Consider the following 13,584-nt stretch of genomic DNA (forward strand, 5'->3'; position numbering starts at 1 on the left):
AAAAAAAAAAAAAGAAGAAGAAAAAGAAAAGCATTATATTAATAATATAGTGCTTTTTGATGAAGCATCTTCACATATATCACTTGCTTTTCCACAGCCAACTTGTGAAATAGGCTGGTGTAACCATCTCCATTTTATAGGTAAGAGACTAAAGGAAAAGAGAATAATTGACTTGCACAGGGTCCTGCGATGATCAGATAGCAGAAATTGAACTGAAATCACTTCTTTGGGCTTCTGGTCAAAACTGTATTTTATCCTACCACACTGTCTCCTTGGAGACAGAATAATATGTATTAGTGAGCCTTTGCTGTATAACAAACCGCTCCACAATTAGTAGCTTAAAGCAACTATCATTTATTTAGTGATGATTTTGTTAGCAGTTTGGACTAGGCTTAGCTGGGCTCACTCTTGCGTCTTTGGTTGGCTTCTGGTAGGTGGCTTTGCTTTGGATGCTGTCTGGCTTTCTACTGGGGTGATGGAGCAACTATGCCCCATGTTTTTTTAAGCCTCTGTTTTCATCATATTTGCTACTCTATCATTGACCAAAATAAGTTATATGCCTAATCTCAGTCATTGTGGGAGGCTATTATAAAAGTCATGGATACAGGGAAACATGGAAAAATTGGGGTCATTACTGCACTCAGTCACCACAAATTAAATATGAAAAATGGAAAGTGGCACTCATTTCATCATCTCTTTCTATTTAGTTGGCATGACTTCTTTAGCATAGCTCTTATTCTTGAAACAATCATTAGTTATGGATTCTAGGGTAGTATATGAAAAGTGATAAGCCGCTGGAAGGGCCAAAAAATTATATGTAGTGTAAGCCAATCAATTCCTGCTTGTCATAACACGTAATGCTTGTTGAGCATTTTATAGGTATCAAGCATCAGCTTAATTGCTTCTCAAATCTGCCAAGTAAATAGTATCATTTTCTCTTTTCAGATGACAAAACTAAGAGAAATCTAGTAACTTGCCCAAGGTCCCAAAGCTAGTGACTAGAGAGCTTGGATGCCCTAGGCCTGATTCAAATACTCTTCTCTCTACTGTACCACACTGCAGCAGCTCCTTGAGGGATCCCACAGTCGTGGCTAACAGCCCAAGGCCAGTTGACAGAGAGCTTCTAACATGCAGGATAATGAGTAAAACTCTCAATGTTCTCTTTCTAATGAAGGGGGTTGTGTGTACTTATACCATTTGGCTAATGCTCCCTGAAGATTTTCTGGTATTGAATTCTACTTGTAAATTACAACAGCCATCTAATGATTAAAAAAGAAAGCCACCAAATTCTTGGAATAGTTCTAGTCTCTAATGAACATGGATAACTAATGTAGGGGTAGATGTTTTGTTTGGAATTGGGTATGTATTCCATGAGAGTAAAATGTAGACAGCCTAAGTTTCCTTATTAAAAGGAGAGATGGGGGAGACGTGACGAGATTATGTGACAGAGAGGAAAAAATACAGAAAGGGTGCTGTAGTGAAGGAGGTGAAGGAATTCAACACTGTGTAGACATTTGTGAGTGTCCTCATCACTACACTGTAACATCAAAAATTTCTAAAATCTGCAGGTCCTCGTTCCATGACACACAGAGGCAAAAAGCAGTCCGGAAATGCAGATCTGGACAAATTCTAGACATTTTATGGTTTATTTTTGTATTCTGTGAATACATTAAAGATTTTAAAATTGTTTCTTGATTTCTTTTCCATCCCATTTTAATGCATTATTATATCTCGTTTCCCCCATACCTCTGAAAATGTATAATCAGGACCATGGACAGATCCTTCATTGTCGTGGCTTTCCTTGGGTTTCTTCCAGCTGCCTTATTTCTCTTACTACTCTAGTGGGACACTAAAGGCCAGGTCTTTTGTGTTATCTCAGTTTTTTTATGGGAAAGAGGAGAAGATTGATCTCTTTCCGAAGAGAGAGGAGAGAAGAGGCTTCAGTGTGGAGTGAATGAGCTAAAAAGCTCCTTTCTTCCTTTGAGGGCTCTCTTTATTAGAGGATCCTCACCAGCTAACAGGAAGTAGAATCATCACTAATATTATATTGAATAAATGATTGGCTGTTCTACTTTCAAACATCTAATATTTCATAACGTATTTGTTCAATAAATACATTTTTATTGTTAATCTGTGTTCATGTTCTTTTCTTTAACCTTTTGAAATCTTCATTTTGGTGGTGAAAAGAAAATAAATGCTTTTGAATTTACAATTTATTCAAAGCCCTCATGTTTTAAAAATATATATTTTCAACAGTAGACCCTCCTCACTCAATTACCCAAATATTAGATTATTAAAACCACAATAGAAAAGGAGATGGTTTTTCCATTGCCAGAGTTCCTAAAATGAACATAATTTCTTCCTTTGTCTCTCACTCTCCTCTGTCTTTCCCCAATCCATGTTCTGGTGCCCGTGTTATTAGGACATATAAAAATACCATAGGCATTTATGAGAAGTGTGTGTCAGTTCTGAGTGCTAAAGTTTTTGATGTGTTGATTTGGATGTGGTAAGAGGAAGATGACTACAGTGGGGAAGTGCCTAGAAACCATAATGTGTAACTGATGCTTGAAGTAAGTGGTGATGTTAAACCTAGAGAAGAAGAAGGCATGAGAGATGTCTTGATTGCTTGCAGGATTGTCATCTAGGAAGTTTTTCTGTGGATGACAGGCCTGCAGCTAACACCAATACATGGACATTACAAGGAAATTCATTCTGAATAAGACGAGGAACCTAACACCAATGAATGGACATTAGAAGGGAAAATATATCTGCTCAATAGGTTACAAAGATTACAATTGGTCATATTTAGCAATGGGATAATCTGAGTCCCATCCATGAGGCCAGAACACACTAAGTCAAATGAGTGCCCTCAGAAAAGGCAAACATAAAGTAAGGTCCAAGAGCAAAGACCATAATATCCAAAATAGTTCATGACTGCATAGCCAAATGGAAAGAAAATCTTGTCTAGAAGTACTAAGGTAGACTTTTTTGTCAGAGGGAGAAATTTGTTAGTAGTATCCCAGGTTGTAACTCTGAATGCATTTTCCTGAAGTCACTTGGTTTTATGTAGTAGATCTATAGAACTTTTGCTAATACAAATAATTAAATAGAATTCTGTTGAATGATTGGGGAACCCAGTGTCCATTTATCCATTAATTCAGTAAATATTTACTTATCGAGCACTTGCCATGCCCCAAGTAGGGGCATGTTCCAGGCTCTAGGGATAAAACAGTGAATGAAAACAAAAAGTCTACCTTTACAGGAGCTTATATTCTAGTGACTGCCTAAATGTTACAATTAAATAATAAAGAATATGGACTCTAGCCAAAAATGATTTTCCCTTTTACATGTATTGATGTCTGTCAGATTTACCTTAATTCACTTCTAAAAAAAGAATTATCTTTATAAAAATATATTTTAATAATCATAACCATCAATTATTTATATCATCTTTGTATAATTGGTATAAATTTCAAAATTGAATGGAAATATTTTCTTTTCTGGAAATTTCCTACTTTTTCTCATAAAATAAAAGATATGGCTCATGCTTCATGTATTACAATATTTGGAACTTATGCAGGAACTTGAATCTATAGTTACTATGTAATTCTGTCCAAAATCATTTATTGGCTTACTTAACTATTATTTGTGCTATTTGGCGCCCTCTTGGTTATGAATATAAAAGAATTCGGTAAAATATATAGTTTTCAAAATTTAATGTCACATTGAAAAAACAGATGGTACAGTAATGTCATGAAGTCATTTTAAATATTAGAGAAATATTCAAGACAATTAGATTTATAGACCTCTGTCAAGATATGAGAACACTAAGGCAAAGTGACTTTCTAAAGCTCAGAACCTTGGTCTTCTGGCCCTGAGGCCAGGAGTCTCCCTACCATTTCACACTGTTTAATTTTCTCTGCTATTTAAATAGGCTGCAGGCTTCACTGAGATTTATTAAGAAGACTGCAAATGGTCCATGCTGCTGTGCCTGACACGGGTGTCCTTAGGGCACTGCCCCTAACTCTCCTGACCTATCAAATGCAAGATGTTTGTGTTATTCCAACCAGCTGGCTGAAAGTCCCAGTTATGCTATGTTCAGCTAAATCTTAGCAGGCAGAGGGCTTTCTAGCTTCCAGTATTATAATCTGTATTACTTGAGGACCTTAATCAATAATTAGTTGACTTTCTGTGTTTTGTAAGGTATTAATAACATGTACACAATAATGGTTTGGGTTTTTGTTTTTGCGAAATTACTGTGCACCAAGCAGTGGGTTTAATTCTCACAACCCTGAGGTGGATAATCCTATTATCCCCATTTTACTAGGGAAGAAACGAAAGAGGGGATATATATATTGCTTAAAAGTTATATGGCTAGTTAGCATTAGTGTCAGGAGTGGAATCTAGTTTTTAAATGCCTCCCGCCTTAACATTACCTTAATTTGACAGCAAAAGCCATAGACCCAGAGAATTTAGATGATCTGTCCAGGATTACAAGTCTGGTGTGGGTTGGGGGTGAGTCATACTTTATATCCAACTTTGTGTTGTTTTATAATGTAAGTGTTCTTAGAATGACTCCATCTGCCACCCTGAGTTCTTAATCTAACATTTATCTTACAATGAAAAAGTTTATATACTTGGAGAAGTAGGTAGTGTTAAAAAAGAATAATACAAATAGGCATTTTAAAATTTGTTTTGACAAAATTTCCTTGTAATAGCTGTTTGATTTCTATGGTAATGCTAAATGTTAAGCCAACCATTTTGTACACTTGTCGGCAGCAGTGCTTTTTTTCATGTTGTGAAATCTTTGGGGCTGTCTGATGTAGACTTGGTATTTTCATCTGCCTATTAATCTTGTTATGTTGTATTATCCAAGTAAGATTTTTTAAAAGTCCCTGATATTAAATAGTGATTCATTTTTTATCATTAAGGCAGATAGACCAGGCTATTTCTGACAGTGTAGTGGAGTTCATTTTGCTGCTTTTTAAAAATTGTGTTCAACTTAACAATAATTTCACTGGAGGAGAAAAACTCAAATTTCCTCTTTGACAACGTAATGATATCAACTTTTCCTTAATAGAAATTAAACAGATTGGAAATCTTACCAGTGACTTTTCAAGGGTCAGTTATATTTTAGAAAATGTCTAAAAGTTTCCAAGGCTTTGTTTTCAAGATAAATCTTCCTGTTTTGAAGCATTCGGTTTTGTGTTTTTGAAGTAGAGTATAAATAAGAGTCCATTTAATGAAATTCAGTGTTGACTCATCCCTTCTTCTCTCTTCTCTCTCCTCCAGCTCTTTCTCTTTGTTGTCTGGAACTTTGAGCTCTACATGATACCACTGGTTTTGTTGTTACTATTGACATGGAACTACTTCTTGATAATATCAGGGAAAGATAACAGGCAACGTGATACAGTAAGTCTCTACTCTCTTACTTGTATGTGTTTTTGTTCTTATTCTAGTCCCTCTGACAAGATCAACATTGAATTTGGCTTTACAAACCAGAAATTCTGTCTATAAATACTCAAGTTTAGAGGAAAATTTTATCAGCTCAAAACTAATGACTCTTTGGTCCTAACACAATAGAAAGTATTCACTTATTTCTAACATTACTCCTATTGGTAGAAACTAAAACAGGGAGCAACACCAAAGAATGAGCTATGATTTTCAATCATAAATGGGTGCTACTTCAAATAATTGCTTTATTCTCCTTATTTGTTATATCTTAATGAATCCTGATTTAAGATACAATGTCACAAAATTATTAGTGATCAAACTAAGTGAATGTATTTTACTTAAGACAGATAGATTCTTTGTTCTCTGTCATTGGAAGAAATGAAGAATTGATGGTTGTTGGCCTGGAAACGTGTATTAAGTACCTTAGTCCAATGCAGTTTCACTGGACAACAGTAAATATCCTTCTCTGTGTCAGAGGTGTATTGAGATATCAAGCTTAAGGATTAAGAGCTTTCATTTAACCTAGGGAAAGTTATACTAAATCTACCTGTCCTCTTTGGCATTTTTGAAAGCAGAAGGTATGAGACAACCCTCTCTTTCTAGAAGAGTTTTAGACTAAGTAGCAGAAGCTGCCCACACTATAATCACATATGTTCTGCCAAGCTTTGTTCCCCTTGGATTTTCTATCACCATGCCCCTAGCAACCTAACTTCAAAAAGCTTTCCCACATGTAAATAAATGAGGGGAGTGTCTTCTCCAAATACGACATTTACAATTTGATAACTCAATAGACTGCTGTTGAGAAGAATTTAAAGGTTGGCAAACACGAGAATCTACTTGGTCCTTAGCAGACTACTACTTTTCTTGCCATTAAGGATCTCTATTTGATTTATGATCTGTAGATTATAATAGATCATAAATAGATTTTTTGCCAACTACTGTGCCCATAATGATGCAGAATTATTTGATCATCAGCTTAAAAGTAGTGTATAATATATAATATTTAATAGTAAAACCATTTTTTTTTTTTTTTTTTTTTTTTTGACGGAGTCTCGCTCTGTCGCCGGCTGGAGTGCCAGTGGCCGGATCTCAGCTCACTGCAAGCTCCGCCTCCCGGGTTTACGCCATTCTCCTGCCTCAGCTCCCCGAGTAGCTGGGACTACAGGGCCCGCTCACCTCACCCGGCTAGTTTTTTGTATTTTTTAGTAGAGACGGGGTTTCACCATGTTAGCCAGGATGGTCTCGATCTTCTGACCTCGTTGATCGCCCGTCTCGGCCTCCCCAAAGCGCTGAGGATTGCAGGCCTTGAGGCCCACCGCGCCCGGCCAATAGTAACCATCTTAATGGTTGCATACATACCTTCAATGTAAAAGAACTTCCGTTTTAAATAACACAAGTAAAATACACTTCAAATAGCAATGTAAGCAAAATATAAAATTCTTCAAAATAATTTCCTTTAGTATGTGACAAAGTTGCCAGCAAGACACCATGTTTACTTCTCTATTATATTTCTGTCTTTCTTACTAGATTATAAATTTGAGGGAAGGAAACTTTGTTCATCTTTGTATTTGTCACTGTCTGTAGTACCTGCTTTGCAAATTAGACATGTTCAAAACCTTCTTTGTAAAGTATATCAAACCAAACATGAGATTGCTAATAGAGATTTTAATGTTTAGTCAGCATCAATAGACAAGAAGTTATTAGTATTATTGGCAAGGATTTTATGGATATATATTTAAATTGCACACTGAGAGACAAGCCCTAAATGCTGTAAGCATTGGTGTCATGGGGACTAATAGGTACTTTCATCAATTAATTCAGGATGTTTTCTTTAAGAAAATAGGACTCTTTCAGACAATTGCTTTTTTGTCCCATTTACTTCGTGGAGATTGTCGAGAGAGAAGAATATCTACTTTTCATTCTGTTGCCTTGAGACAAATTTGCAAATAAGATTATTTCCAAATAGGAAAAACTGGTAATTTAGTTTTAGCTTCTTAATTCTATGAGGGGGCTTATCTTCAATATTTAGTCACTGGTTTTGGTATTCTTAGCGAAAAATTCTGACACTGTAGACTTTGCTTGTTATCTTCTTCAGAATATACCTGGCTTGGCTGGAAACATCTGCTTTCAGAGGAAAAATAATATATAATGTATCCTTTTGTACTTAAAATTCTCTAAGACATTTTATAGCCTATTGAAAAAATGCATATCATATAATTGTTGCAAAATATAGCTTCAAAATAGTATTTACCAAATCTTTTCCTTTTAGTACATCTCCTCTAACAGGCTCCTCTTTTAGCCATGGACATTTTTCTTCCCCAGCACAACCCACTGTGAAACATTCTATAGTCTAACTCTCATGGAATGCCAACTACACTCCATAACTCCCAGTAATTGCCTTTTATTTGCCCAAAACACACAGATCCACATATTCTGTTCTTTCTAGGCACCAGAGCAGCAATCACAACGTTTCATTCAGCTTCTTATTCACTGGCTCAGTTAAGACCTTACGTAACTCTTAAATCCAATTTGTCTAATTATGTGTTTGCTGGCATATCCAGCTGTGCATTTGAACCGGTTGCTCCTTTTGAAAAGAAACCTGGATTATACTTTGCTGGTTACAGAATGCATATATATATGTATATATATATATACACAAACACACACACACACGCACACACACACACATATATACACACATACATATACACACATATATATGAATTTAGGGAAAGTGTGTGTAGGGGTTGCCATGCTGTGACGAATTGACTCTCCTGCATAGTGCATAGTACTGGAAGGATGGTATTTTCCTGTAAGTCCATATTGATATCCCAAAGACACTGCAGACTCTTTCAGCATAAGTGAAAACTTTACAGGATCTCTGAGGTGCATTGATCACACCATTGGCTGATTCCAAACCAGGAAACTTTCTGTTTTAGGAAAGAGAGACAGAGAAAGAGAAAGAATTTTCTGCCACCAAAATCAACCAAACCAAAACAAAATCTATACATTCAGCTGACAAAATTTAATTAGGGTGAAAACTATAAAAGAAAATCAAAATGACCTTCACGTCATAGAAAAGAAAGAAAAGGAAACAAAATTTCCATGACATAAGAAGTTGAAGAAGAAAATAAAAGAAACACTGTGAAAGATGAAAAATGCATAGATGGGTAAAATTCTGTCTTCAATGTATTGGCTAATATTTGAGATTAATACCAAACAGGAAAGTGTTTCTTTATGTGTTTATTGTTTAAGGAGAGTCTTTCCTTTCTTGGAGACCCTTAAGATTACAGGCACTGAACCCTCATACCTTTTCCCCACCATGGTGCCTATTCTAGTTTAATGAGCAAAAGCAGATGTAATCCTTGCTGAATAAGTTTTGCAGCGTTTAATGAGCTGAACCTGTTAAGGACAGAATAAGTAAACAGCCATTCCTGAGGTTAAAACTGTAGACACAGAGGGTGCCCATGTGAAAGAGGCATGGTTAAAAATATTTCACCTCTGCTATTTCCTAGTTGGACTTGTTAAAAATAAGCAATCTTAGGTCTGAATATACCTAGACTGGGACTATGACATTAAAATTTCTAGCATGAGAATTGTTAGGCTTTTCCAGAGAAAACCTTTGAAGACATGCTTCATTCAGAAATGTCCCTGGCATGAAAGGGATATAGAGATAGGAATGTCATCCTTCTCTTGGTTTGAGCTGTCACTTCAAAACCTGGGAAAAGTTCTCACCAGCATTGCCTATTAGGCTTGTACCAACTATCCAAATTACAGTGACTGTAGAGAGACATTTTGAAAGTGGAAGAGTAGATGCCAGGAAATGGCTTTTACTTTGATTTAAAAACTGTTGAAACATCATTACACCCTGGGCTCTGTGTGAAGTACTTTAAATTCACCATGTGATTTAGTCCTCCTCCAAGAGAGAAGCTGATTGTGTTAGCCCAGCCAATGGGTTGGATCCTCCTAAGTCAAGTGACCTGCCGCCCCGCCCCCCGCCAGGTCCCTTCATCAGTTGTAAGCAAAGGAACATGCTCATGTAGACAAGCATGGCTGCAAGAGCTCTTCCTTGAGAAAAGAGAATCAAGTCACAGAGAATGAAGGAAATAAGTTAGCCAAGCAAACCAGGGGTCTATTGCACACCCTGTAAGTATCATTTCTACTGCACATACAGGGAAACAGGGCCAGAAAGTTTAAATAACTTATCCAAAAACACACAGAAAGTGTCAGAACCAGTATTAGAACACAGAGCAGTCTGCCTGAAGTTTATACTCCGAACCACCAGTCAATCACATTTTCTGCTGGGGATATATCCCACCTCTCCCTGGGCACTGTTACAGCAAGTTTCTCCCACGAATTACAGAAAAGCCAGTAGCACTAACTACATCTTTAAGCCGACATATTAATAGAAAGTAGTAATTTTCCCACACCCCTCATCCCATGTCTTCCATATCTCTCATTGAGGGAAACAGAAAGGATATTTATCAAGCAATTTCTATGTATCAGGCATCCTGCTAAGCCTTTTAGAGACATCACCTCCTTTTTTCCTTTACAATAATTATATCCAGTAAATAATTCTAAATAGTTTTATCCCCATTTTACAAATCAGAAAATTCAGTATCAAGGATGATAAGTAAGCAACTCCCCAGAGCAAGTGTGATGTGAACCCAATTGTGCCCTGTTGTAAAGTCCCAGTCTGTATCTATGGTACACGCATGGGCATTCCTTTCCCAAAGGACTGCTTTCTTAGTGTCCAGGGCCTTGCATGAAATCCCCGTTGTCTCCAGATTCCTTCCTATGAGGTACCCAGTAACCTCACATGAATGGGTGCTAGTCATCTGTTCTTTCCCACATGCCACCATTAATTTCCAAAGCATTCATGACCAGGAGGGCTACCTTCCATTCACCAAGGTGACCATGGGAGGAGCCCATCAAAGCTGACTTCTTCATATATGTGAATAAATTTTTTTGTGTCAAAGCAATTTTTGAATATCTTTGACACAAAAAATTCTTCAAGCTGTGTTTTTTAATTACACTTTAAAAGAACATTCATTTTTACTGTCATGATATTCCTCCCACACAACAATCTCAGTTATCTAATCAATGGTGGCATTAAAAGACTGAAGAGTGGGGCAGATCAATGAAATCATTCTCTGACTCATGATATGACTGTGACACAAATTGAGACAGAGTCTGCCTTGCTAAAATACTTTAGGAAATACTGAAATGTTTAGTTAGCTCCTTCTCATGACAAAGCATTTGTTTCTCCATTTCCCTTTCAGAATAGTACTGAATATTGTCTCCCATTAGGTCTGTTCCAATGAGACCCACAGTACTTATCTCTACAAATAAAGCTCCTAAGAGCAGCACTCTTTGCCATAAGTGCTGTTGATTGAACAGTTTGGAATGGTCCACCACAGAAACATCTGATTGACTTGAGCTCCTATAAATCAAGCACATTTATTATTTTGTCAGCCAGTGTTTTCCATTCCAAAGAAGTCTGTGGTGGAATATATGGAATACTGAATAAGTCAAGTGTTCCTAACAGGATCTAAAGAGGCTGGCCAAAGCCAAGCTGACAGAGGAGAGGACGTCATATGCAAAGCACTCTGAATGTACAGTTAGACTCTCTCTACTTCAGTAAGAGTTTTATCATTCACTGAAAGCAGCATAGACCACAAGTTTCCTGTGTTTGCCTCTCAGTACCAAAAAAGACCACATATTCAGTGCTCTTAGCAGAAGCAACACTGAGTCATACAGCCTGTAAACACATCTAAAAATGGATGATCACTCTTTTCTTCTTCGTGCTTATTTCAACAGCAATTTTCTCAATTTTTTTCAGAAGGTCATGAGCTTGAAAAAAATCTGAGGAGGACCATGAAAAGAACCAGACCTTTAGTTTTCCAACACGATCACTAGGATAAATCAGTAGAATCAACAGCCAATCAGATGTTGGTAAAAAGCTTGTCCCCTGTGACCCCTCTCAAAGCTGTTCACCAACTGTTTAGCCTTGTTAGATAATCACTTGCTGTACATAGTGCAACCCAATATGTTAATAACCATTGTCATCAGGCTTTGGATTTGCACCAACAAGATCTCCACATTTTCTTCACTCATCCCAAGTCCCCCCACCACTGTCCCCTCCCTCTCAGTAGATGACCAGGCCTTCTACTTTGCAAATTTCCCTCAAATTCCAGCCCTGAAGCCCTATGAATGTGTACCCAATTTAGGGTTGTCAGATTTAGCAAATAAAAACACAGATGCCAAATTCAATGGAAATTTCAGATAACAACAGGACATACTTACACTTATATGTTTTTATAACATTCTTAATTTATCTGAAATTCCAGTTTAAGTGGATGTTCTATATTTATCTGGCAACTCTATCTCAGTTGTACCTTTCATCCTTACCTCCAGACCTGTAGGGAGGTGACAGTTCTGAAATAAAAGTATTCCCCAACATCTTCAAGTATAGAAGACCCGTCAGGAGCAGGCCCCACCTAAACCATAGTTTCAGCTTCATCCCCCTCAGTATTCCAACAGGATTGTTTATGTGTGTGGTGGTGGTGTTGTTGTTTTGCTTTTGTTTGTTTTGGAGTATGCAATATTTATTGAGCAAAAGGTGGGAGTAGTGGCTTAAGGGTGAGAAAACAGAAATGAACCAGACCATGGCCATACTCTTTTGTTGTCACTTTCTTCTGGACAATTGCTTGCCACTTGGGAGAGCAGGAAACCAAGCCACTTGCAAAGGCTAGCGCAGCACAGCTGGATGGGAAGGTAGTTCCAGCTGACTCGCAGGCCTGTGTTCCCTGCTTTACCTCCTATTCACCCAGTCCACAGGCTCAGGGAAGGCAATCCTTTTGTCTTCACGACACAACTAGAAAAGAGAAAAAAAGAGTGATGCTTCTCCCTTTGGACATATGAGGAAACTCAGGCCCAGAATAAGGCAGTAACGTCTGCAAAGCCAGTACTCACAGAGCATGGGTGGGAATGGTGCAGCATGGGACAGACGTGGTGGCTGGAGAAAGGCAGTGCAGGCAGGGTCTGGAACTTAGCAGAGGCCTGGAAGTCACGTGAGCACTGAGGACAGATGTGCAACATGGTGGAAGAGCTTGAAATCCTTGCCCGAGGTGCCGCACATGAAGAGTTTGAGGTCCAAGTGTGATGCATGGTGGCTCTGCAGCCACAGAGGGCTGGCAAAGACACAAGTGCACTGCAGGTGGCTGTAGCCCCTGCAAGACTGTACTTTTATGGGGTGCATCATCCTGGGATGGTCTTCGGGGCTCCTCCACTGGCACAGCAGGCTTGTAGGCAACACGGTTGGCGTTGATGAGGAGGTGGCTGTCCAGCCATGAAGGCTATGACCCACCTAAGACAGGGGTTGGAAGAGGGGCCTTTCACCCTGGGAAAAGAAGACCTTCCAAGGTAGTGGGTCTGAAAAGGAGGAGGACCAGGGTGGGATAGCCCCAGCAGTCGCAGGAGTATCTGGAGCAGAGTATACTTGTAGTTTCCCAAATATTCTATACACTCTTTCTATGCCTTCTCCTGTTTTCTTAAAAATATACTTACAAATGTAAATGTATATTTCTTATCACACATGTTTTGTTTTATAAAATTGAGTCACATTTAACCCATTTTAGCTCACCTGCTTTTTATATTCTGCAACATATCTGGAAATATCCCTCATATTCCTGGAAAACAGTCTACTATAAGTTTTAATTTCTATACAATTTTCACTATATGAGTGTGTGTGTGTATTTTAGAGACAGGGTCTCCCTCTGCTGCCCAGACTGGAGTGCAGTGGTGCCATCATAGCTCACTGCAGCCTTGAACTCCTAGACTCCATCAGTTTTCTCACCTCAGCCTCCTGCCTAGCTGGGACTACAGTTGCGAGCCACTGTACCAGTCTTCTTAATTAGACAGTTTTTAGAAATATTTCCTTCAATTTTTTTTTTTTTTTTTTTTTTGAGTCAGAGTCTCACTCTGTCACCCAGGTGGGAGTGCAGTGGTGTGATCTCGACTCACTGCAACCCCACCTGCTGGGTTCAAGCAATTCTCCTGCCTCAGCCTTCCCAGTAGCTGGGATTATAGGCACCTGCCACCACGCCCGGCTAATTTTTTTTTTTTTTT

General features: G+C 38.1%; 1 protein-coding gene across 1 annotated transcript in view; it reads left to right on the forward strand.

The window, feature by feature from the left end:
- The window catches only part of LOC108534654 (multiple C2 and transmembrane domain-containing protein 1-like), a gene marked incomplete at its 5' end in the record, with an annotated part of 262,224 nt that overhangs the window by 161,369 nt on the left and 87,271 nt on the right, over positions 1 to 13,584 (forward strand). The window contains 1 exon segment of the mRNA XM_017880123.1: positions 5,293 to 5,412. Coding sequence (XP_017735612.1) covers positions 5,293 to 5,412 — 120 coding nt within the window.

The sequence above is a fragment of the Rhinopithecus bieti genome, unplaced genomic scaffold (assembly GCF_001698545.2).
Source record: "Rhinopithecus bieti isolate Rb0 unplaced genomic scaffold, ASM169854v2 scaffold_12189, whole genome shotgun sequence".
Taxonomy (NCBI): Eukaryota; Metazoa; Chordata; class Mammalia; order Primates; family Cercopithecidae; genus Rhinopithecus; species Rhinopithecus bieti.